This window comes from Cynoglossus semilaevis, chromosome 8, assembly GCF_000523025.1.
Source record: "Cynoglossus semilaevis isolate Cse_v1.0 chromosome 8, Cse_v1.0, whole genome shotgun sequence".
NCBI lineage: Eukaryota > Metazoa > Chordata > Actinopteri > Pleuronectiformes > Cynoglossidae > Cynoglossus > Cynoglossus semilaevis.
Window position 1 is genome coordinate 28,110,339 of NC_024314.1, and position 22,542 is coordinate 28,132,880.

Below are 22,542 nucleotides of genomic sequence, written 5' to 3' on the forward strand. Positions count from 1 at the left end.
AGTCGTCAGGGTCGGGTGGTCTCTCACATTTCCCCCGGTGCAGGTTTAAGCCGAGCCACAAAACCCCTCTGTGACGCGTCAGTATCCACTCGACTTTTAATTTAAATTTTTTAAGTAAGTGTCAGGAATAAAAAAAAAATCCTCGTTCCTGTTTCCTGGCATTTGTTAAACTTTGAAATGACTGACTACAGACTGTTTGATGCCAACAAAGGCTTTAAATTTAGATTGAGGACTTCAATGGCTTTCAAAGGACGTGAGTGAAACCCCGTGAGGGCCCCCTGCTGTTAATTACACTGTATGCCACTCATGTGCCTTCTCACAGCGTACTATTTCACTCTTCTAAATGGGATCATAATTGACATCTTTAGCATCGCGTGCTGCTGTAAATCATCTCCAACTAGTGAGAGGACAGAGACACCACTGACAGCAGAAGACGTCCAACCCAGGAAGTGGACGCTTCCTGTGGGAATCTTTCAGCTCAGCCATGTTTCCTGCTTCCTTCCTTCCGGCGTTTTGTATAAAATTATCCACAATGTTAAATTATCGCTGTTTTCTTCCAAGATATGAAAGACACCGGAATAAATTAACCTACTGGTCATCAGGATGCATTACAACGTCAGCGTGCCTGAGGTGAACAGTGTTTTCTTAGTGTCTGTCCTTCCTGTCGTTTCTCTATATTTAGTTTATATTTCATAGAGCACGTATAAATGCACAACCTCGGCGCTGGTGTCTTCACGTTTGTATTTTTTATAATAATGTTATATCAACTTTATTGACTAAAAACGGCAACTTGTGATCAGAGAAACGCGGCCGGTGGAAGGTTCTGTTCTTCTCACGTGGGTCACACGTTCATCAGGACTTGGTCTGTGCCGACTGACGGTGATGTCATGTCAGCCATGATGTTTTGGTCAACAAACACAATCACGATTATTCAAAGAGAAAAACTTATGGACTGTGGAAATGTGAAGCATTTCTTGCACAAAATCAACGGCAAATTTGGTATTTTCCCTTTATCCCTTCATGTTCAATCTGAAAATGCAATGTATATTAGAAAGAAAATATAAAATACAGTTTTCCAGTCCTTTGTGTTTACAGCATAAAAAAACTAAACAACAAACAAAAAATATAAAAGGTTATTAGTTGGGATGTATTAACTTTTTGTCGATTTCCCATATGCCGATATTGTCCAAACACTTAATTTCCGATTCCGATATCAACCGAAACAGATATAGCAGCTGGTGATGGGTTAAAAAAGGCAGCACTGCTGCCATCTAGTGACTTTCACTTTCATATACAGCTGTTTTTCCCAAAAACTATTTTTAGGAAACATCATTTGGTGAAACATATACATTGCATTTTCATTATTGGGGAAAAAACCCCGTTAACGACTCTTACAGATATTATATAATTATGCTAATACGGGGCCAATGATATCGGTTAGCCGATAGCCGACATTATTGGCTCTGTTATATTATAAAGACTGTATACATATATTCAACGGTATGACTGACTACATTTAGACTTCAGTCAGTATCCAGGCAGTTTACATGGGGGGGGGGTCACATCTTCCGGCCCTCGGCTCCACTGGGGGCAACACATACAGTGAGAGAAACAACAGTTCACCACATATGTGTTAGCGACACTTAGCGCTAGGTGACTTTAAATCGGAGCAGAGAGGAATACAAGGTCAGCAGATTCAGAGACCAGCGTCGGCTAGCGCTGCCCCTCGACTCCCCCGAGACCCCGACAGCGGAGGCCGGTAAAGACAGATAACGGCTACGGCAGAGTGCGAGGTCCAGAGGTTAAAGAATCATATGCGGGAGAAGATGAATCAAATTCTCACAACTACTTTATGTGAAGGAAAAAAAAAAAAACAGACCTATTTGTCTGCCACTACAACGGGTAAGTGTTAACGCCGCTAGATAAAGTAGAGAAAGTCACTGTTAGCCTTGGACCTGACCTTCTGTGCTAAAGAATTCAGTACTTCTGCCAGGTACAACATTATAAAGGGTCGTTCAGGGTGAAGCCGGTGTTAAGTAGTTCTTCACCGAGCTGTGGCAGGTCAAGGCCCGGGCCGCGGACCACATACTTGATTTAAATGTTGCACCTCACCTTCATCCTGGGGGACAGGATACAGAATACACATCAGCTATATCATATACTGTGTACATATACACATACAAATACACACAGCTACAGTCGATATGAAGTTACAGCCTGCTGCAGCCAGAGGGCAAATAATGTCAGACATTGATCAACGGTCGATCCATAACACTGAGGAGTTTGACTTATGAAGTAATACACAGTAAATGTGAAGCTTTAATACTAGGTCTGTGTATTGGCGAGAATTAGGTGTCTTTCAAAAGTTCTTTCAGTGTTGAGGAAAAAAAATTCAGATGGCAGAATACCAGGGTTGTAAATAGAGGGCGAAAAAAAAAAAAAAATCACCAAAAGATAAATCTAACAGTTTCTGCAGAGTGTTGATGATGAAGAGGAAATATTTGGGTGGTACAACTTTTCACCAAACTTTTTGCAGACTCTTCTTCTCACTGGTCGTTTTAAACTTCTTCTCTTGACCAGAAATATTAGCAAAGACGCAGGACTGCTCATCGACTCAGTAGTAAAAATGTTTTGTTGTCTGACTTAATAATCGCTGAACCAGAAAAGTGAGTCTTGGTGGTTTTTAAAAGTAAGAAAGTGTGACGTAAAACGTTGTTGATACTTCAGTACAACTGCAATAACGTCAAAGTTCCAGTGAGTGCACAGTAGAGGGGGGTGTTTTGTTGACTCCATTACTACACCTGTGTGACTTTGCTTCTTCTGAACAAAAGCTTTCAACCAGTGTCACCGAGCATCACTGCTACACTTATTGATTCAGGCACAAATAGACCCAACACCTGAGTTCCTTCAGCTGAAATTACTGCTGTTGTTTTTGTCCACAGACTCTGTTTGAGAGACTGGAAAAGTTTACAAAGTTAAGAGACAAAACTTCAATTGTACTTTTGTAAAAAAAAAGTCTGACACCAAGTGGTGAAAAGTCTCACCGTAAAAAATTAAATGATACGATGAGATAATAAAATGATACACATTTATCAGCTTACAAAAATAATAACCTGAATCTTTCGTCAGTATTTGCCGACATTAAAACAATTGTTCTAAAACACGATTAACTGTCAAATGTCAACTGTTTTGTTTGGAGTTGATTTACTATAAAAGCACTCGACTCTACGACTTGTTAGTTCATACTTTACTACAGCAGCCAAGTGTATTAAACCCTGTTGATGCTCAGCTTCACGTGTGTCCAACATCAATCACTATAAAGTCTCGATGCTGATAATCAATCTCCAGTTTTATTTCGGAGAAAAAAAAATAACGGTCTGACTAATAAAAACTAATAATTCTGAAATAAAAATTACAACTGCACTAGACAGTGTTTTTTGATTTAAACTAAGGTTGAAGGTTCCATTCTGGGCCACACATGGATGTGACCCATTGGCACAAAGTCCATCATGTCCTCAGAGCAGAGAGAAAAAAAATAGTCTGTCCTCCGAGCACCGGTCCATGGCCTAGAAAAACGAAAATCTATAAGGCAGCGAAGGCAACCGGTGTGAAAACAGTGTGTAATTATATTTGAGGATTATCTTCCATAATGACTCCCAAAGAACGGAGCCGCTGAATGATAAAGAGTCAGTCAGGCTGTCACCGTGTCAGATGGTTTCTGAAATCCTGCACAGAGAACTCAAAAATCAATTTTGCCACCAACGACGCACTTTCAGAAATTGCAGTAGTGAAATTTCTGTAACCGCCGTGGAAACGTAGTCGTTCTGCCGAAGCCGGTTTAAACCATCCTGAAGGAAATTTACTGCTAACATACAGTATGTGATTATCCGGCGCGCAAACTGCAAGATTTATGACGGACTTTACCATCCAGCCACCTGCAGCAAACGCTTGATGTGATGCCCAGTCGGGCCGCGTGGGCCGGGACAGATGGATTATCACGTCACCTGCCTATTCCTGGCATTGACATTCTGCCTTTGATCCCGTCCGCTGTCATGTAGATTCGGCCCCCGGCGTGGCAGTAAAACCTGATGAATGCCGGGGTCAGTGACCTTGAACGTTGCTTTATGCTTAGATTGATGGTGTTTTGTGAGTCAGATGCTAATGGGTCCGAACAACCCGTCCGACGTTATTTGATTATGACATCACGGAGCAGTACATCACACACACAGTACAATCCATCTGTTTAATGCACATGTCACTGTATGTGTTCCGTTGGCTCCAAGGACATCGGTGCCTGGGTCTGGTGCAGTTCTAATCTGTAACCACTGTTGGGAACAGGAACATCTACGAACAAGAACGTTGATTTGTTTATCGGTTGTTCTTGCGTTTTTAATTATTTTACACCAGAAGAACAACATTACTTTTTTTTTTTACACTCAGTTTAGAGGCGATGCCAAAAATTTCCCAGTCAAATTTATTGAAGTCATTTGTAAATAGTTTGTACTCAAATTAGCTTAGCTACATTTGGCCCGCGCTCTATCAAAGGTTGTACTGTGGTGTCGGCTTCGTACGTCTTTCTTGAAAAACAGACCAGAGAAACAAACGTGAGTTCTCATCTACTACGTGTTCTTACGGCTTGACTTAACACGTTCACAGACAGAAGCCAACGTTTCGACACCATCTGGATGTGACAGACGGAGAGTGAAAAACACGCTCACGGTGAACCTCTTATCTGAGCTACAATGAAGTACTGCTGGCCTTCACTCATCGTGTTCTAAAGGACCGTAGTCGTATTGTTGGAGGGACCGTGGTTTTACACAAAGACTGATGAAAAATCAGTTCACTCTGGTCTTTAGCGTCTTCGTTTGCTTCCGTGAATGAATTAGGAGTCTAACGGCTAATACGACAGTCCGACCCGCGTTCTGTAGAGCACCGTCGTGCTCGTCGAAGTTTGGTCAAGTTAGCTGGTCCACTTATAAAGTACCAACCACTCCAACAAGCAGTCTCAGTCCAGTGCACTAAGCAGCAGTAAAAGCAGAAGACTCAACACAACAAAGACAAATCAATACTAATGACGCTGCTCCGCGGGGCGGGATTTAAGGCTCAGCAAATGCAGGGAAAGGGGGAAGTGCGGCTAACAATCTTTGTCGACAGTGTGGAGGAAACCCAGGAACTTTTTAAAACAGTCGAGACACTGTCACTGCTGCGAGTACCACCTCAGAAATGTGTAATGTAGCAAAACTAAACTGCCTCTAAGAAAGGGGGGGATTAAGGGGAGGGGTCAGGGAGGGGTCAGGGAGGGGTGGTCGAATATGTCGTCTAAGGAATATCAACAACACATCAACATATTCATAACCTGTTTTTGCAAAAGCATCAAAAAATCCCGACAAAGGTTAATGCACCAGATACATTTCTGGGAAACACTTCTGTGCTGGCAACGCAGCTAAGAGACAAATGCTGAGGAAATGAGCCAAGGAAAAGCCCTTGGTTGGTTGGTTGGTTCATTTACCCGCCGTGCAAACAACGCCAACCTTCGACACCTCACTGTTGAATTGTGTCGGGGACCGAGCGCATGTCGTCCAGACGGCGCCGCGTCGTCAATATAAAGACCCCGAGTCGTGCAACACGTGAACATCAACAGCCAGTTTTAAGGCCAGAGAGAGGGAGCGTGGCTAAAAACGGGTTCCCCGGAGTTATGATGTCTTTTTTCGTGGCCATGACAAATTGTTGTCCATTTACAAAAGGCGAGAACCACAAGGTTAAACGGCACCCCGAAGGGAGTCCAAATGAATTTGACAGCAGGGCCAAAGTAATGAGGTAGTCGACAGACAATGTGACTAATGGAGGGGAGAGAGCGTTTGAATACCGGTCTTCAGGGGGCGCTACGAACCAGAGGCCCGACGCGCCTGATCTGATGAAATAAGGCAGCACTTTTAAAAAAAAACAAAAAAAACCCCTAATCAACGCCTTTGGAGGGGTTCTTACAAGTACGGCCAACACCGAGCACCTGTACAGGACGGGCTGTACTTCCTGAGTAGATTACGATCTTTTAACACCTGCCTGGTTCCTGTCCTACACCGTGGTCAGTCTGTGACGTCACCCCATGGACGAGTTGATCCGGCCTCTCCAGGTCTTTCAATTAAGGGGTTTGTATATTCTCCCGCTCCACCCTGGCCCCGCCCCCCCCCCCACCCCCATCCTTAAACATGCAGAATGGGGGGTTAGGGTTAAACAGTAACTTTAAATTTGCCATCGGTGTGAATGTTAGTGTGAATGTTAGTGTGAATGTTAGTGTGAATGGTTGTTTTCAGTCCATATTTGAACTCAAGCTAACCTAACGTTCCAGTTTGCACTCCAGGATTTTCTTTCCTGGAGCGCCGTTTCTCCAGGAAAAGAACTCAAAACACTGACCCTTCAATCCCGAGGATTATTACGATTCAGATTAAATGGGAAGCCTTTGATGAGTCGACCCGTTTGTCCTGGTGTTCAGATGGGATTTAAGCTTTTGTCAGAGTGGATGACCTCACGGCTTTGTTTGTGCTCAGCTCTCCGTCTGCGAACCTCGGGAGACACAAAGTATCTCTCACCCCCCCCGCCGCCCCTTCTCCCCCCGCCGCCTGCTCCCCCACCCGCCTGTTCCCTCACCCTCGCTTGTTCAGCTGATTCTAAAACTACACACCTCTATTCCCTGTGTGCTCTACGTCGCCACCTGTCATAATGACAGACTACAGTTCTCCAGTAAAGAATTGTTAGCAAACGTTCAAACAGAGATGACTTAAAAAGTTCTGCAGAATTCTTAACCCCTGAATAGTAATTATTTTTCTTTTCTTTTTTAGCTTTTATTAAAAATAACAAACTACACTCAGATATAAGATTTAATTTTTAACGAGTTTTTGACAATGTTTCACGAACTGTGACTTTATGTAGAGCGACCAGATTTTTCTTTTTGAAACTTGATAAAATTTTTTTTTTCTTTTTAATTATAAATTTATGAATGATTCTGTTTCTGGAACCGCAGTGATACGCATGTAGAAAACGCTGACTAAGATTTAATTTTTAACCTCTACCTCACTCTACCTCGCTCTACCTCGCTCTGCCTCGCTCTACCTCGCTCTACCTCGCCCGCGTGTGTGTGTGGTCAAGGTACAGCTATTCTTACGAGGACTAGGAAAGAGGTTATTTTGAGGATTACGATTTATTTTCCAGCTGGGATTAGACGTTGGGTCGACTCCAGGGTCGGGGTTCAGGATTAGAGGACGTTTGTAATCGTTAAGATTAGGGTGGGGTTTTATCATAGTCCTCAGAACTCATGAAAACCAGCATCTGTGTGTGTGTGTAGGTGTGTGTGTCTGCAGATGCACACACAGCTGCAGAAAAACAACCCGGTGTCAGGTCCTCGTCTCCGTCTCTGGAGAAGAAACCACAGATATTTACATCAGCAGAAAAGGAAACTGGAGAACGGAGGAGATCAGAGCGCGAGGCCAGTGATTCTGTTGGAAAATCCAACTCTGACTTCAGTTCACATTTCCATTTTCAGAAGAACTGCTTTTTTTTTCTTTTTTTTTTTTTAACCATTTCTAAGTCCTCGTATCGATTTTGAAGGATTTCTTGGATTAAGAACCCATTTTCCCAAGAACCAGAGGGTGAAGCTAACTTAAGCCCGTGTTGAGCAGATCCCTCATCTGATTGATCGTTTGACTGACAGCTAATTGCACCAGAAGAAGTCGGTCGGGAGACGGGGCCGATCTGACGACTGACTTGTAAACGAGAGAAAAGTCTTTTTAATTTGTGTTGGAAAGAGAAAATGTGAATTTCATTAAGACACAAATTAAATCGGTCTTTCAGCAAAGTCAAACGCAAGATCAACCTGACGGTCCCGTACGGTCACGTGACCTCCACCACAGGCATGGTGCGTACCAAAGAAGAAGTCTAAGAAGAAGAAGCGTCTTTAGCTAGTGCTGCTCCTGCTGATCCGTCTCCTAGCGTCAAAGGTTATCGTGACTTAAACTCCTCCCACGTAATCAGCAGATTCACCAAATGTCTCTCAACGTTTCTTCTACAAATTGCTTCTTCTTCTCTTCCACGGAGCCGGGTCGTGACTGCTGTTTCCCATGATGCACCTTCAAAAACAATTAACAAAAAGTTACTAACTCACTGAAACCTGGGCCTGTTTAGTTGAACACAGCACTAATTTCCTTTCAGGAATTGAATAAAGACAAACATTTTAATAAATCTCTATTTTTTTTATTTTTTATTTTACATCCATCTGGTGCCACCTAGTGGAAGAGTATGTAGTTGTTGTTTGCCAAAATTACAAACCCCAAAAATTTACCTCCCAAATAAATCATAGTTTTCAGACCATTCAGTGAATTTGGACCACATGTCGTGGTCCACCTGATGTGCCCCGGTTCACTGGTTGGGCATCAGCCTCGGGAATAATGGCTGAGGTTGTTTTTTTTTGTGATTTTGTGTCAGGAGTCGTACTAAAATATTATAATATTATATATTATAACTGTATGTATTTATACCGACACCTTTTATTTGTCAGGGGGCAGTATGTAACACTTTAAGGGTGAATGGGGCAGAACAGCTGGGGGGCAACTCTGGATGTAAGTACCCTGGGAGGAGGTGTAGTTACAACTGTTATTATGTTAAGTGTTAAGTGTTAAGAAAATAAAGTGGAGCTGGAGACAGAGGGAGATAAAGACAGTGAGAGGGGGGACGCTCACTGCTGCAGTCCTCACCTGCTGCTGCTGCTGCTGCTGCTGCCGTTCCCTGCAGCAGCTCTCAGCTCCTTTCACAACTTATCACATTCTAGGAACTTCTCCCCAACGCCAGGAACTTGGTGACAAATCTAATAATTACTTTTTCGACCCCGGTGACAATTGCATTATGGAAAGGCATTCAGATGTACAGTCTCCGGGACAGCGACCCTGAGACAAGATTGTCAGTCTAATCATAATTAAAATGCTACCACCGCTGCAGTGTTTCAATCCTCAGAGTTGAAGTCATTAAAATGGCCTGGAGAACTCGCAGAACTCCGAGAACGCATTGTCTGCAGGAAGTAATCAACTTTAGACAGGCCTGAGTAATCGTTTAACACCGCAGCCAACGGGCGACCGACTGTTCCCTCAGGACAACGACACACGTTCCCAACACAAGTTTGACGCTCAGTCTCGTTGACTTCCATGTGTTTCTGCCTTGGTAGGCTCTGTTAGCGTTAGCTTAACTGCGGAACCATTCGTTAATGATCGCTACCTGGGATGTGGTCAAAAAAAAATCTGTCTGTCGGGGAATACTTTGAAAATTAAGACGTTTTATCGGCACTACATTTGCCTAAAAAATGTACATTTATTAAATAATAACAAAACAAGTTCCTTCTTACCTTGAAAGCCTCCGACCGACAGGTAGAGCCATGTGAGCGTCGGGATGAAGACCAGGGCGAGGGAGGCCAAAAGGAATTTCCTGCGCCCGCGACACATTACCAGCATCCTCTGGACCAAAGAGAACCAAAAAGAGAGGCAGAGTGACCTCTATGTAGGCAGCAGCTGTTGTCCGGGGTGATTCATGGCACTGCAAACCAAGGGTGAGAGAGGGGAGGAGAGGGTGAGAGAGGAGAAGAGAACCGGGTTAGAAACACAGGGTTCCACGTTCTCTTCTTCTCAGACACAATTACAGCTCAGCGTGGAACAGAACCCATCGCCACCTCCTGAGTCAGGAGACGGAGAACCATCATTTCCTCTTAATTAAGATGGGACATATGGGACGGCTAACTAACTGATCAGTTAGATGGGTCACTGGTTCGACTCCCAGTTAGAGTTCCTACTGGAACCTTAATTTCCCCGATGTAGTGCCCTCTAGGGGTTTTTTAACTGACATTGTTTGTTTCTATTTATCCATCCACCAAAACCAGACTGTTGTTTCTGTCTTAAAGACTGAAGGAGGTCTCTTGATAAGTGACAACAAACTGAACAACTTTAATCTTTGAAACTTGATAAGTGGAGGGCCGATTGGAACAAGTCATCAAGTTCTACAAATGCACGTAATGGAATCTAAATTGACTAGTCATAAAATGATAACAGAACTCACGCAGCAGTTCAAACTGTAAACCACCAAATAAGTCTGCAGAGATATTTATCACCTTAATAAACGTCCCATAAATCGAGGGGAGGGGGGGTCATCAAGCAGACGTGATGACTCACAGATTTGTCCCGTTTTGTCCAAAAGTCTCATTAGACAAAGTCCTCATTCTGTTTGGACCACATCTGTCCAATTAGCCGCCTGACCTCAGACGTTAGCGAAACAACGGGGACAGAACGCAACGCCGCTACAGTCGGCCCAGCGTCCGGGTGTGTGAACACTCTGTCAGTGTTCACTGGAGCTGTTATATTGTCGTCTGGCCCGAGTTGTACTGGTCTGGAGGAGATTAGAGCGGAGACCGCACTCTGACAGACGCCGCTCTGATACGCTGTTAATCATCTGAGCCGCTAATTAGCCTCTGACCTCCGTGTGATATTAGCCAGTTCTGGGAGACGGCGTGATTTAAAATGCAAATGCTTCCAGTGAATCATTTGTCATCGCAGCCCAGCGAGGCGTCAGACGCCGAGTCAGAGTCACTCTTCTTTCAGGTGTTTTTTATTTTGGGGACAGTTTGTCCACGATGGACGGGTGTGACCTCCTCACAGGTACGACTTGTACGACAGGCGTTTATTACATCTGATACGGGGAACATGACCGGGCCACATCTCTGGGACGGAGACGTACGAGAGAGCGATGGATCGCCTGATCTTAGTGATACGTGTCAGATTAAAACCAATAAGACTGAGCCACTGTAGTAAAAAAAACAAACAAAATAAACAAAAAAAACAAGGGATGTGATTCTGCTAAGAGAAAGCAACGCTGTGATATACAAAAAAAAAAATCGGTTCCTTAAGTACATGAACGTGACTCTATCACTTCAAGAGTTTTCTTTGTGTCTCGGTACCAAAACGTTCTTGGATTCTAAGGCAAAACGTGAAGCTAGCCTGAGAGAGAATTATATTTCTTGGGCAAATGTAGTAAATTTTACTATTGTGGATTGATGGGACATTTTTACCTTGTAAATTCTTAATGATTAATTGTGATTCTTCATGATTAATCTACAGCTTCCTCCTAACATATGAGATTAAAAATAACAATCTCGTTACCATGATCGAAGTATGTCTGATTGATCCGATCAGTTCTTTAAACTGTGTGGTTTCTGATCGCGTTTGTCGTTGAAAACCTCGGCCTGACGCGACTGGTGGCCAATAATCTGCAGACTTCGTAAACCGACTCATAATTTCTTCTGGATTTAAGGATTAGTTCGGCAGCGGAGTCTCCAGTCGACATGTCGGGTCCCGGCCGTCGGGGGAGGCATCTTCCGAACTCAGATTACCCAGCAGCACTTGTTCAGCGTATTTAAATTCTCTCTGCTCAGATTAAGGATTATCCAAAAGATTATCTGCCTTAAATTACACAGAGTTCAGTTCAGTGTCTTTACTAAAACTTAAACGTGGACGTGTTCAGCTGCTTTTTCTCAGTTTTTTGGAAAAGAAAAGAAAAAGTCAAATAGACCTGGATCAAAAACAGCTGCAGAACCCCAATAATGTTTGGTTTAAAACTTGATGTTTGCTCAGATCTTGAATCTGCTCTTTGAGGCCAAAATAAAAACCTAATCCAACGAAACCTAACGCAGCTCAACACTCGACACAGATATAAGGAAAAATCCTCTCAAAGCCGTTGAGGACTCTCAGAACTATTGACGTCGTACACGATCGATGACCAACAGTCGAAGGTAAACATATCAAATATATCATATCACGTTGATACTAATCTGGTCTCAAAAACCGTGAACTGTTTTAGTGAAACTGAAATCCCAGAATGAACTGGACGACGGGGTGTAAGAAAAAATATCAATACACTGATATATCGCAATATTTCATTTAACAATACTCCTTTTTTTATGTACAGTTAACCAGTGAATATTCAGAGTCAGTCGTCAGTGACTAGTGAAGTGAAAACAACCCTCGAGTTTATTAAACCCACTGTTTCTGCACCAAAACACTGGAACATCTCAGTTTGTGTGGTTTTACTTTTACCCTGATGCCTGAAAAACGAAAACCAAAAGCTACTACTAACAACATAAAGACAAGTCATTTAAAGCCGGTTCTCTGTTCCTCTATTCTCCCGACACCAGAGGACTCGACGATGTCGTTTTACCCAGTTTACAGGTCAGTCTCTGCCTCAGCCTCGGCCTGAAGTACAACTCGTTACAGTAAAAAAAAAAAAAAAACCATAAAACTATAACCCGACAATCGCAGTGTCTGTCGGAGCTGCTGTGGATGAGCCTTTTAAAGGTCAGGGAATCCCTGAGTTACTGAACCTTCCGTTCACTCAGTTTTGGATCCGCAGACGTTTCAATGTGAACATAAAGAGCGACGTCCACTCCGCCTGAGTGCACTCACTGAGAACTCCTGCGAAGACGCCGGACTTAATGCGTCTTCTACGTCATCCTCCCTAAATCTCTGAAAATGTTTTCTTTTTAATCACTGCGCCAGCATCGGCCTCACCCTTGGCCACTGCAGACAATTCTCTCATTCATGCTGCTGCTTATCTCTCGGCGGCTGCCAACATCTCTCAGACACACCTGGCATTGGAGGGGGTTTTTTTGGGCCTTATATTTCTTGTATAAAGCAGCACCGAACACAAAACAATGGCTCGAAGATGAACTGGCATTTAGTTGGGAGTTAGACAGAGCCTCAGTGGGCCAGATGAAGCAATTAATCACGACCAAACTCCAGGCTGCAGGCATGGCAGTAGAAAAACATATCCCACTGAAACATTCATCTTCTTGGTGATTTTTTCCCCCCATTTCACATCTTTCTCTGTCAGAAGCCAAATATTACCTCGGGTTCAGGAAAATGTAAATTTCTCAATACATTTTATCACCTGATCACCTGAAGAATCTGGCGTTATGATATGTATAACGATACAATATATTGCGATACCACAAAGATATATTGAGGTTATCTTTCAACAATGTATCAAAATTGTATTTTGTTGGAAAACTGTCAGCTTTGATACAGCATTGCAGAATATCAATACAGTATCTTGAAATTAAAAATATTGCGATATTTCAGTGTATCGATACTATTTTACACCCCTAGTGGCAGAAAGCCTGCAGGTACATCTAGATGCACCGATGGACTGGTCAGTGGTTGGAATCAAACGACTGACCCTGACAAGGAGAACTGACCAATCAGGACCGTTATTGCAGCCAATCGTTTTGCACAGACGATCCAGGGTAGTGAGAAAAAGCTAACTTTTCATTAGCTTCCACTGAACCTTCTGCGTTGACGGACACAGATGATAATATTACTCTGAACGTAGCCAGTATTCCCAGTAAAGACTAATCTCTTCCTTTCAGTATTATCATCACGTAATAATAGCCAAGACAACGATAGCCGTTTGGTTCCGCAGTCTTTGTTACATGGAGTCATGTTCCGTCATATGTGGATGTGTCCTAGAACACGTTCCTTAGGGAGCGTGAAATGAAGTCCAGGCCTAAAAACAGAAACGGGGTCATGGGGGTTTTCCCAGCGGAGGCAGCGCTCGTCACTCTCATCCCGACCAGCTAAGTTTAACCCTGCTTGTTAGAACCTCCAGCAGTCTTGGGTTTTATCCTCCTATTTTAGGACGTCATTACTGCCAGTAATAGTCCTTCATTTAAGAGCTGCCATCGCAGGAAGGCCACTCCTGACACGACACCCGCCGCTTTGATTTCATTTTATTTCACCTTGTCATCACCGGGGGTTCTTCAGGCCGGGGCGATTCATTGAGAACAATTAAAGAAATCCAACTACTTTCATGGAATTTGAATCATGTGAGTAAATTTGAAATGAAAACACTGCCCATTTTATTGCAAAGGAAATTCTTCTTCTTTTTTTTTTTTTGACACAAACCATTTTTTTCTCTTAACTTTAACAACGTTCAAGGTTTTAATTAAAAGTTTGTAGATCTCGTTTTTGAAATTTGTAAATTAAAATGATCGTGAACTGTACGCGAACAAAAGTATGTGAGGAAGTTCACGTCAAGGCCTTGACTATGCCCCCCCCCCGCCCCCAGTATGACACGTGTGGTTGGTTTTAATGGGCACTGCACCGAGATCAGTGAAACCACGAAACACTCTGCCTCGTGTTTTTAGCTTTTACACAAATTGGCGTTAACTGGGCATGTGCGAAAATGAGAGAAAAAGTCTTGTAGCTGTAACAGAGGATTAAAAACCCCCGTGATGTTTGGAAACTTTAAAACTAAAAACTTAAAGCACAACCACTTGCCAGTGACACAGTGGGACCACAAGGCAGTGCCAAAGAAGCAGTGGAGTTTACCCACACAGCTAACGCGGAGGCTGCCGTTGCCAAAAAGGAAAAAAAAAAAAACAAAAAAAAACTCTGAACGGAAATATTAGAAATGGAGTGGTTGTTCTGTCACGATAGCTCATTAGATAATGGACATTAGGTCTGTTAGGTCTACAGTTCAAACCACTTAGAAATGACTAGCCTTGATCCAAGTATTAATAAATATATCTACTGACTGAGTTGTCCTTCCACAAGACACGGCTCCTGTGTTTTCAAGAACTACGAGGACGAGGACGGGGGGGGAGTTGGCGTTTATAGAAGGGTTCGGCAGAAAAAGGGTTGATAACCACGGAGCTAACCAGACCGAGGTGTGAAGCCCAGGTGTTCATAGACTGACCCAGTCTATCAGTCACAGGCAGAACCCTCTGGAGAACCCGGAGCTCGTGTCAGACGGTCGGAGTGGTTTTCACCGACGTCCCACCGGTTCAATATCAGCCCCTTCTTTTAAAATCAATAGCCGGCGTCCTTGGCAATGACATCCTTCATGCTTAAGTGATGGAGGATGGGTAGTGGTCTCCTGAGACGGAAAGGAAATGTTTCATGTCCCAGGCTGTTAACGTGACTCAAATACGAGGAAAGTAGTCATTTCCTGGATTTGATCTGCCTAGATGAGCTCCATCAGCTACGGAGCCGTGGTCGTTACGGCCTGATGGTAGTGCAGAAATCTCTTGTGGTTAGCCGCGAGCTGCTGGGAACGACAGCGATAATACAAACAAATGACTCCCGACGTTCACAGATTAATGAGCGAGTGAACGACACGTCCACATCATCAACATACGTGAGAATCAAAACTCGACAATTGACAAAAAAAAACGACGATCAAACTCAATCGCTTCATTACCTTTAGCTTTGATAACGACAGACGTCAACGTGTAGGAACTGTCGGAACCAGTGACACTTGTTGCGGCGGTTCTTCATCAATTCATGTAAATACGTTGCCAACAATAATGTAAAACTGCTCCATACTGCAGTACGGTTGAAGTACAAATACAGATCAACATGATTCTGTTTTTTTATTTCAACAAATCTGATGCTAATCTTTAAGATCCCACTGAACATTTAGGAAAGTCGTAGGAAGTGGAAATACATTAAACTAGCCTGATTTTTTGACAAGACGCATATATTGATAAGAGTTTTACTTCTTTGTTTTATACTAAAAACAAATTTTTATTTGATCTCCAATAAAGACTGTTTATCTTTTATCTCTCTCCATTTTTACTGTGTTTATTTTTGCAGTTTCACAGCAACACTAACCCACAGCTCTGGGCTCAGCACTGACAGACTGACAGCCCTGCTGTTGCGTAAGACGTGAGCATGTTGGCGGTAAACAGTCATGAGTCCAGTCTGGTACCGGGTTCTCAGAGCTGCTCCCACATGAACGCCCGCGGCCCGGAGAGAACATAAAGAGCCGGGTCGCTCCACTCACAGTGAATGTCAGAGGTTATGTGAGAAGCGGCGGTGGCGGCGTCTCTTCAGGCCTGCGAGTGTACGACTTCCACTGCCTCCGCACAGACGGGGCCACACTGAACCACAGGCCGGCGACGCACACCTTATGCTATTATTCACTCAGCGTCACCAACTATGGATTAAAGGCGAGTTCCTCCATACTAACCAGTCTCCCGGTGAATTAGTATGCTGCCGGGCAGCTGCCTATGAATCACCTCACACAGATCTGTTCTGTTTATTGACTCTGTGCGGAGCACGGCGGTCGCCACTTATTCCAGGAACAACGTTTTTAGTCCTACAAGCTGAAACACTTTCACAAATAGCTCTTCCAGGATCGGCCTACAGTCGTCGTGCGCTTTTCTATCCCACACAGAAACACACGCAGGTTTCTGGATCCTTCTCTGTGGATGGTTGAAATACCAGAAGAGTTTCAAACACCCACTGGATGGTGTCGGATTAAAGAGTCCAATTGTTGTCACGGTGACTCATGAAAATATCGCACTTTCTTTTTGTTGTGTAACAAAAAAAATAAACTTTACATTTACTCACTGAGTGATACTGATATGACTTTACAGCAAGACAAACACACGGGATAGATGTTAATGGGTCAGTTAATCTGGGCCAAGTTACTCATGTAAACTGCTATACATTATAATTGAGTGCTCTGTGCTGCACACTAGCATTCAATACCTCTACGGTGATTAGCTGAGTCATAGTCATTAGCATTAGCAATAGAAATGGAGGTGATTAGCTGAGTCATAGTCATTAGCTTCGAAATGGATTTTTTTTAAATTGCTCATGATCTCAAAGCACTTCCTTCGTGGTCTACTAGTGGACCACAGCCTACATGTTGGGCACCCTGGTCTATAAGGTGAATGTAAGGAGGTTCTACAGTGGACTGCTGCAGCACCTGCGCCCAATCACTGCAGGGAGTGAACACAGCGCCCCCTGGGGGGGACTTGGAAAGCAAAAATAGTCAAATTTAGATTCTTAGTTTCTAGTATAACATTTTAATGCTAATATACGAGTTCCCTTATTTTATGTCATTTTCACTATTGTTTGATTTTAGGTGAGGTGAGAAAAAGAGTGTGTGTCATTTGACCAAATTGTTAGGCAGGAGTGTTGGACACTGTCCCAGATGTCCACACGTCAAAGGCAGAGTGAGGAGTTTGCTGTCAGAGCCCAAACCCGACATTATCTTTTTTTTTTTTTTTTTTTTTTTTTCCACAAATGGAGACACAACGCATTTTCAGACAGTCTGTGGCGAACGTTCAATCAAATGAAGGAACGGGAGCCTGAGCGAGAAAGGACCAATCACTGCCTGAGGGGACGGGATAATTACATCGATTTCTGAAGCTAATGGCTTTTAATATTTAACCACAAACACAAAAACAGAGCTGTTTTAAAGTTGCATGATGAACCACCGGGTCAACCAGCAAACAGTTCAACTCTGATGAGACAGAGTTGGACAGAGACGGTCATTAAAATCTGAGGTTTCATCAAATATTCAGTCCGAGCCACAAACAGCCCAAGTTTGTAAAGTGGGCCTCACTCCACCACTGGACCACAGCACATAGTTCTAGGACCGGGGGGGGGGGGGGGGGGGGGTATTGAAGTAGCTGTAGAATCAGATAAATATTCATAGATCCACAATCCAGACGTTTTCTTTTTGAAGACACGCTTATTTGTGCGTTCATGATGTTAGCTAAAGCTAAGTGTTAGCATTTATGTTGCAATTCTGATACAGCTTTAACACTGTAAGTGGCAATAAAACTAAAATCTTCTAAAACGCTGCCCAGGATGCATGAAACGACCTCACAGCATAAAAAAGATTTTTTTTTGTTTATTTTTTCTGTTTTAACCTCGGCCAAAATCTATTCTAAAAACCTTTCCTTCAATAAACTACTGAGTGAAAATGTGATTAATAAGGACTAACTAATTACAAAGACGTGAATTAATTAGATTCTCTCTTTTTCTTTTTTTTTTTTTTTAAATCACGTCCCAACACTAATTATGTTTATTACTTATTAGTTCAAAGCACAGGGACGAGCAACAGTGGAGCTGAGTCAGAAACCTGAGCCTGCGTGGAGTCACTTCTTTACTGAACTTTAACACGAATCTCAACCAGATCAAAATAGTTGTTCAGTTATATTTCAGGTCATGTAGTACACTTTTGTTGGGTGGGCGAGTGTGGGGGGGGGGGGGGGGGGGGGGGGGGTACACTGGATACTCCCTAGTATCCAGTGTACTTTCCCGCACAACAAAGCCAGAGTGACAGGAACACAGACTGGAGCGTCTGAAGAAAACCTCACGCACCACTTGCTCCCAGCAGCAGGTAAAAAAAAAAAAACCTGTCCGTCTGTGTGAGAGGTAATAACGTCGTTGAAGACAGCGTGATCGCACACGAGCCAAGCGAGCCAAGCGAGCGCACGGCGAGCGGCGTTCAAACTGATTTACTACCAACAGAAGCAAACATGAGATCTGATGTGTTACGAGAACTTCAGACGAGAAGAGAGGGATTTGGATCAGAGCAACAACAATTTCCATCCACAACGGCAACAGCAACATCCATTTGGACCGGTGATGCTCAACTGGTGGGTCGGGTCCCAAAAGTGGGCAGTGGACCGGTGATGCTCAACTGGTGGGTCGTGTCCCAAAAGTGGGCCGTTAAATACTTTTCAGTGATTCAATGATAATTTTGGGGGAAAAAAAGAAAGAAAATCAGCAGTCACACCGATTCATACTCCTTAACAGTAGGTGGTGCTAATGACCATGTAATGCGAGTCGACATCCAGTATTTCATGTCATAGAAGCAGACACTCAAACTCTAACAGCATGTGCTCATTGGGCATTGGTTAAACACAGATACGACACAAGTGTTCAGACATCGTTGATCAACATCCAGACATCGTGGTAGTATTTCGGCTTCTTTCAGCCATCGAGAGACGGGAGGGAAAACAAACCCCCCACAGAGATCCCGAACCGTTCACAGTCGAGCAGCAACTACTTTAACACGTCCACCAATGAACACGGCGGCTCCCAGACCTGCAGTACAGATCAAGACACATGCTGCTGTCGGCTTCATCAAGCCCACAGGAGCCGTCGCTTCAAAGTGGGAACACGTCTCCAGTGAAGGGAAACCAACTCGGAGAATATCTGCAGTGATTACAGCGTGATGAGTGCATCACCTGGGCTGCGGCTGCTGGGCCTGATGGGAAAAATCAATGAAGCAGTCCAGAGAGCAGCCCAGGTGCCCACACATGTAGACACTGTTAGACTCCCAGAAATGAACACGTAACTTCATAAAGCTGATACAAGGTCTGACAGAGGTGTTGATCCGCGGTCCAATCTCTGGAGATTACACAGATTATTGGTTCATTAGTGATGAAATCCAGCGGCTGACTTCCCTGATGAATTGTCCAACCTTTCAATTTAGGAAAGAAAAATATGAAAGACCAATGTAGACGTTGCCCCTTCAGCGGGCTTCATTCATACTTACCCTCTAAATGACAGTGACAGACACGTCATTTATGGGCAGTTCATCTTTTAAACTGCAACTCAATTCAGCCTGTCTGTCGTCACTGTCTTTAACACACACACACACACACACGCAGTGACACAACCTTCCAACAGCACTCAAGTTCAGCAACTCATTCCAGTATGATTTATCAAGTCCACCGCACTTCTTCATCCTCCAGGCCATTCCCTGACAGCTATTAATTACTCCAGGCATAAGAAAAACAGTAGTAATTCAAGGTGGTCTCCTGTAGGGGGCGGTAAAGAAAAGTGGGTCGCAGAATCGTCATGTTTATGGAGAAAGTCTTTTGAAGGGCGGGGCCATTACACATTCCTGGAAAAGTACTTTGCACCCAGGTATCCTTGAGGAGGGGTGGAGCTAACTACTACTAGCTACTAGCTACTAAAACCCACTTTAGTTCTGTTAAATTTATAGACAACGTGACACACGTTCCAAAAAAATGTACAGCCCAGATAACAATCGCAGAATTGTCCATGTATGGACCACTATGGGGGCCACAACCCCCCTGTTGAAGAACTCTGCAGTGAGATATCAGAAGAAGAACACTTTACACGGCAGGGTCATCTGTTCAAGACCAAACACAAACTGGTGACCTTCTTACTGTGGGGCAATAACAAGACACCGCCCCCTTGAGTTCAAAAACCTGGGTCTGAAATCACTACTTTCTATATCTGGGAGATACAAAGTGAACCATATAGTGGTTATATTAAAAACTGTTTTGCTAGGCTACCACAGGCTAAGGCTACATGTCTGCGATGTTCTGTCATGAATTCTGTCAACACAAGGGGGCCTCACAAAACAGAGAAACTGATTTTTGTCTGTTAGCTTTTGCTAGCTTGCAAAAACATTTTCATAGCATTAGTTTAATGTCCCCCCACCCCCCCGTTTGCGTGTAATTTGTGGTTTAATCCAAAGAATTAATGGTATAAACTGTGATTAAATGGCCATGTCGGTCCAAATGAACGTTAGTCAACGGGAAGTCTGAACAAAAACACAGTTTTGAGAATTCTAGCCTGAGCTGTCCAACTGTTGGTGAATTAATGACGATCATAAACAGATTACGGCCGAGGCTGGAATTACACTTTTATGTAGCCTTTTATGTAATTAAACTGTTGTAAATGTACAGTCTTATGTATAATATAAGGATGTAATGACTACTGTAGGACCATCAACAGTGGAGAAGGAGGTTCAAGTCCCAGAGTTGAAGGGTTACTGTAACACCGGGTTAAAGTCATGCTATTTACTGTTAGCTCTTCTCCGGTAGCATTAATCCTCGGTGTTGTTTTATAGCAGCTCTGGTCTATTTTCCACCTGTTCGTGGTTTTAAAGATACAAATTAAGGCTAATCTTTCGTTTTAAGAACTACTCACGGCCAAAGGCTGGGATTAAATATTACTGCGGTCCGTGACACGGAGTCCGAACTGGAACAGTTGGGGAGAATGTGAGCGTGTGCTCGGCCAACTGTTGTGTAGGGTCGATAACGAGCAGACTTCTCCGACACACAAGTCTCTGCTGGTCTTTATGTGAACACTTCGGAGGAGAGGAGGGGAGGGTGGTGGTGGTGGTGGAGGGTGGTGGTGTAAATGCGTCAGCACCGAAACTCGGGGAGGTTTTGACCGAGCGAACCCGAGCTCTGCTAATCCCCTGCCCCTCGGTTCCTCTCCGCTGTTCATGCGGGAATAAAGGAGCGTTACTGGGCTGCTTTACTGGAGCACCGGTAATAAAGCCCCATCTGCTGCACTGGCGCCCGGCTCTGTTCGCACACACGTACGTAAATTAAAAAAAAAAAAAAAAACGTGAGTGGAAATGTTAAAAATACAAGGACTTTTTAAGGTTACAAGTGAGCAGACGCACAAGTGGTGACACAAAAATAAAACGGGGACGAGCGCCTTCAGAGCCGCTACAGGGGGGGACCTGTTCTTCGGTCGCCCCTGCTAATCCTCCGTAACACTGCGGTTTCCACTTTACCTGATGCCGAAAGCCTTCGCTGAGCCGGATCCAGGAGCCGCTCCACTCCAATAAATCCCGTCTGACGAAATCCCGAGGTGATGTTTTCCCTTCAAGGCGAGAACCGCGGCTCTCCTTCGGTCATAAACAACCCCTCTCGTGCGGACACAAAGCGCAGCTCCGCTCCGATCACTTGTTCCATATAGTTGGCTCCTGTTATGCCGGTCTCCGCAGCGACTCCAGCGGACAACCCCGACAGTAACAGTCGGGCTGCTGCGGTGCTCCCTGTGGCCTGGAGAAGCACTTGAGTCGCGGAGATGTTTCGAGGCTTCGACGCGATAGCGGCAGCTTCACCCCCTCGCCGTCGTTAACAGCAGCGGCTCTGGAGGAGACAGGGAGACGAGACCGGGCATGCAGTCCTCGGGAGGCGGCTCAGGGACCGCCGCGGCCTCGGCTGCTGTAGCCCCGGAGACTGTCGGAGTTTGCGCTGCTGCTAAGAAGCCTTAAAATGCCCCGAGAGTGTGCACCAAAAGTGGGCACGGTGTCCGCGGAGACGGTCCTCTATCTCCACTGGTCCCTGCTTCAGTCTGAGTTTCTCGGCCTCAACACAGCGGCTCTTTTTTCCTGACCAGCAGCCAGCGTCCAATCACAGCGCTGCACTCAGAGAACGGGGCGGGGAGAGAAGAGTAGTGGGCTCTAGTGGACCGGAGTCTGAACCGGACTCAGTGTTTACTGGAGAACACAAATCTGATTTTTACGCACAATTTATACAAATAATAATAATTTAAAAAAAATAAATCACATTTTGATGAATTCGATTCGGTCGACTTCAAACAGAGGATCGATGAATCGATGCAGGAAAAAACCGAAACATTGAATAAAAAAAATATATTTTATGAGTCATTATATTGACATATATTGTAAACATACAGTGTTGTGTTGATTGTGAGTGTTTTTTTTTCCTCATCAGAACGCAGTTTTTTACCAGTTCCGGTTTGGAGCCTCTCCAAAAAAGCAGGCTCTTATTGGACAGACTTTAATGTGACTCACACACCGCGTCCACTCACACGCATCACTGGTCTCTCTCTCTCTGTAATTTATCAGGACTTTCCATCACAAACAGCATCCATATGTACGTGGACACTGTGTGATTAGAGATGGAGGAACTCCACA

The 22,542-nt window shown here is 44.1% G+C and overlaps 1 protein-coding gene across 1 annotated transcript in view; it reads right to left on the reverse strand.

Moving 5' to 3' along the window:
- LOC107988884 (LARGE xylosyl- and glucuronyltransferase 1-like) overlaps positions 1-22,025 on the reverse strand; it is a 30,684-nt gene extending 8,659 nt beyond the window's left edge. Inside the window, exons 1-2 of the mRNA XM_017034536.2 lie at positions 21,391-22,025; positions 9,386-9,573 (exon numbers count right to left, since the gene is read on the reverse strand). Of these exons, the coding sequence (XP_016890025.1) occupies positions 9,386-9,491 (106 nt within the window). The 5' untranslated portion in view covers positions 9,492-9,573; positions 21,391-22,025. The remainder of the gene's footprint in view (positions 1-9,385; positions 9,574-21,390) is intronic.
- Positions 22,026-22,542: the final 517 nt, after the last annotated feature.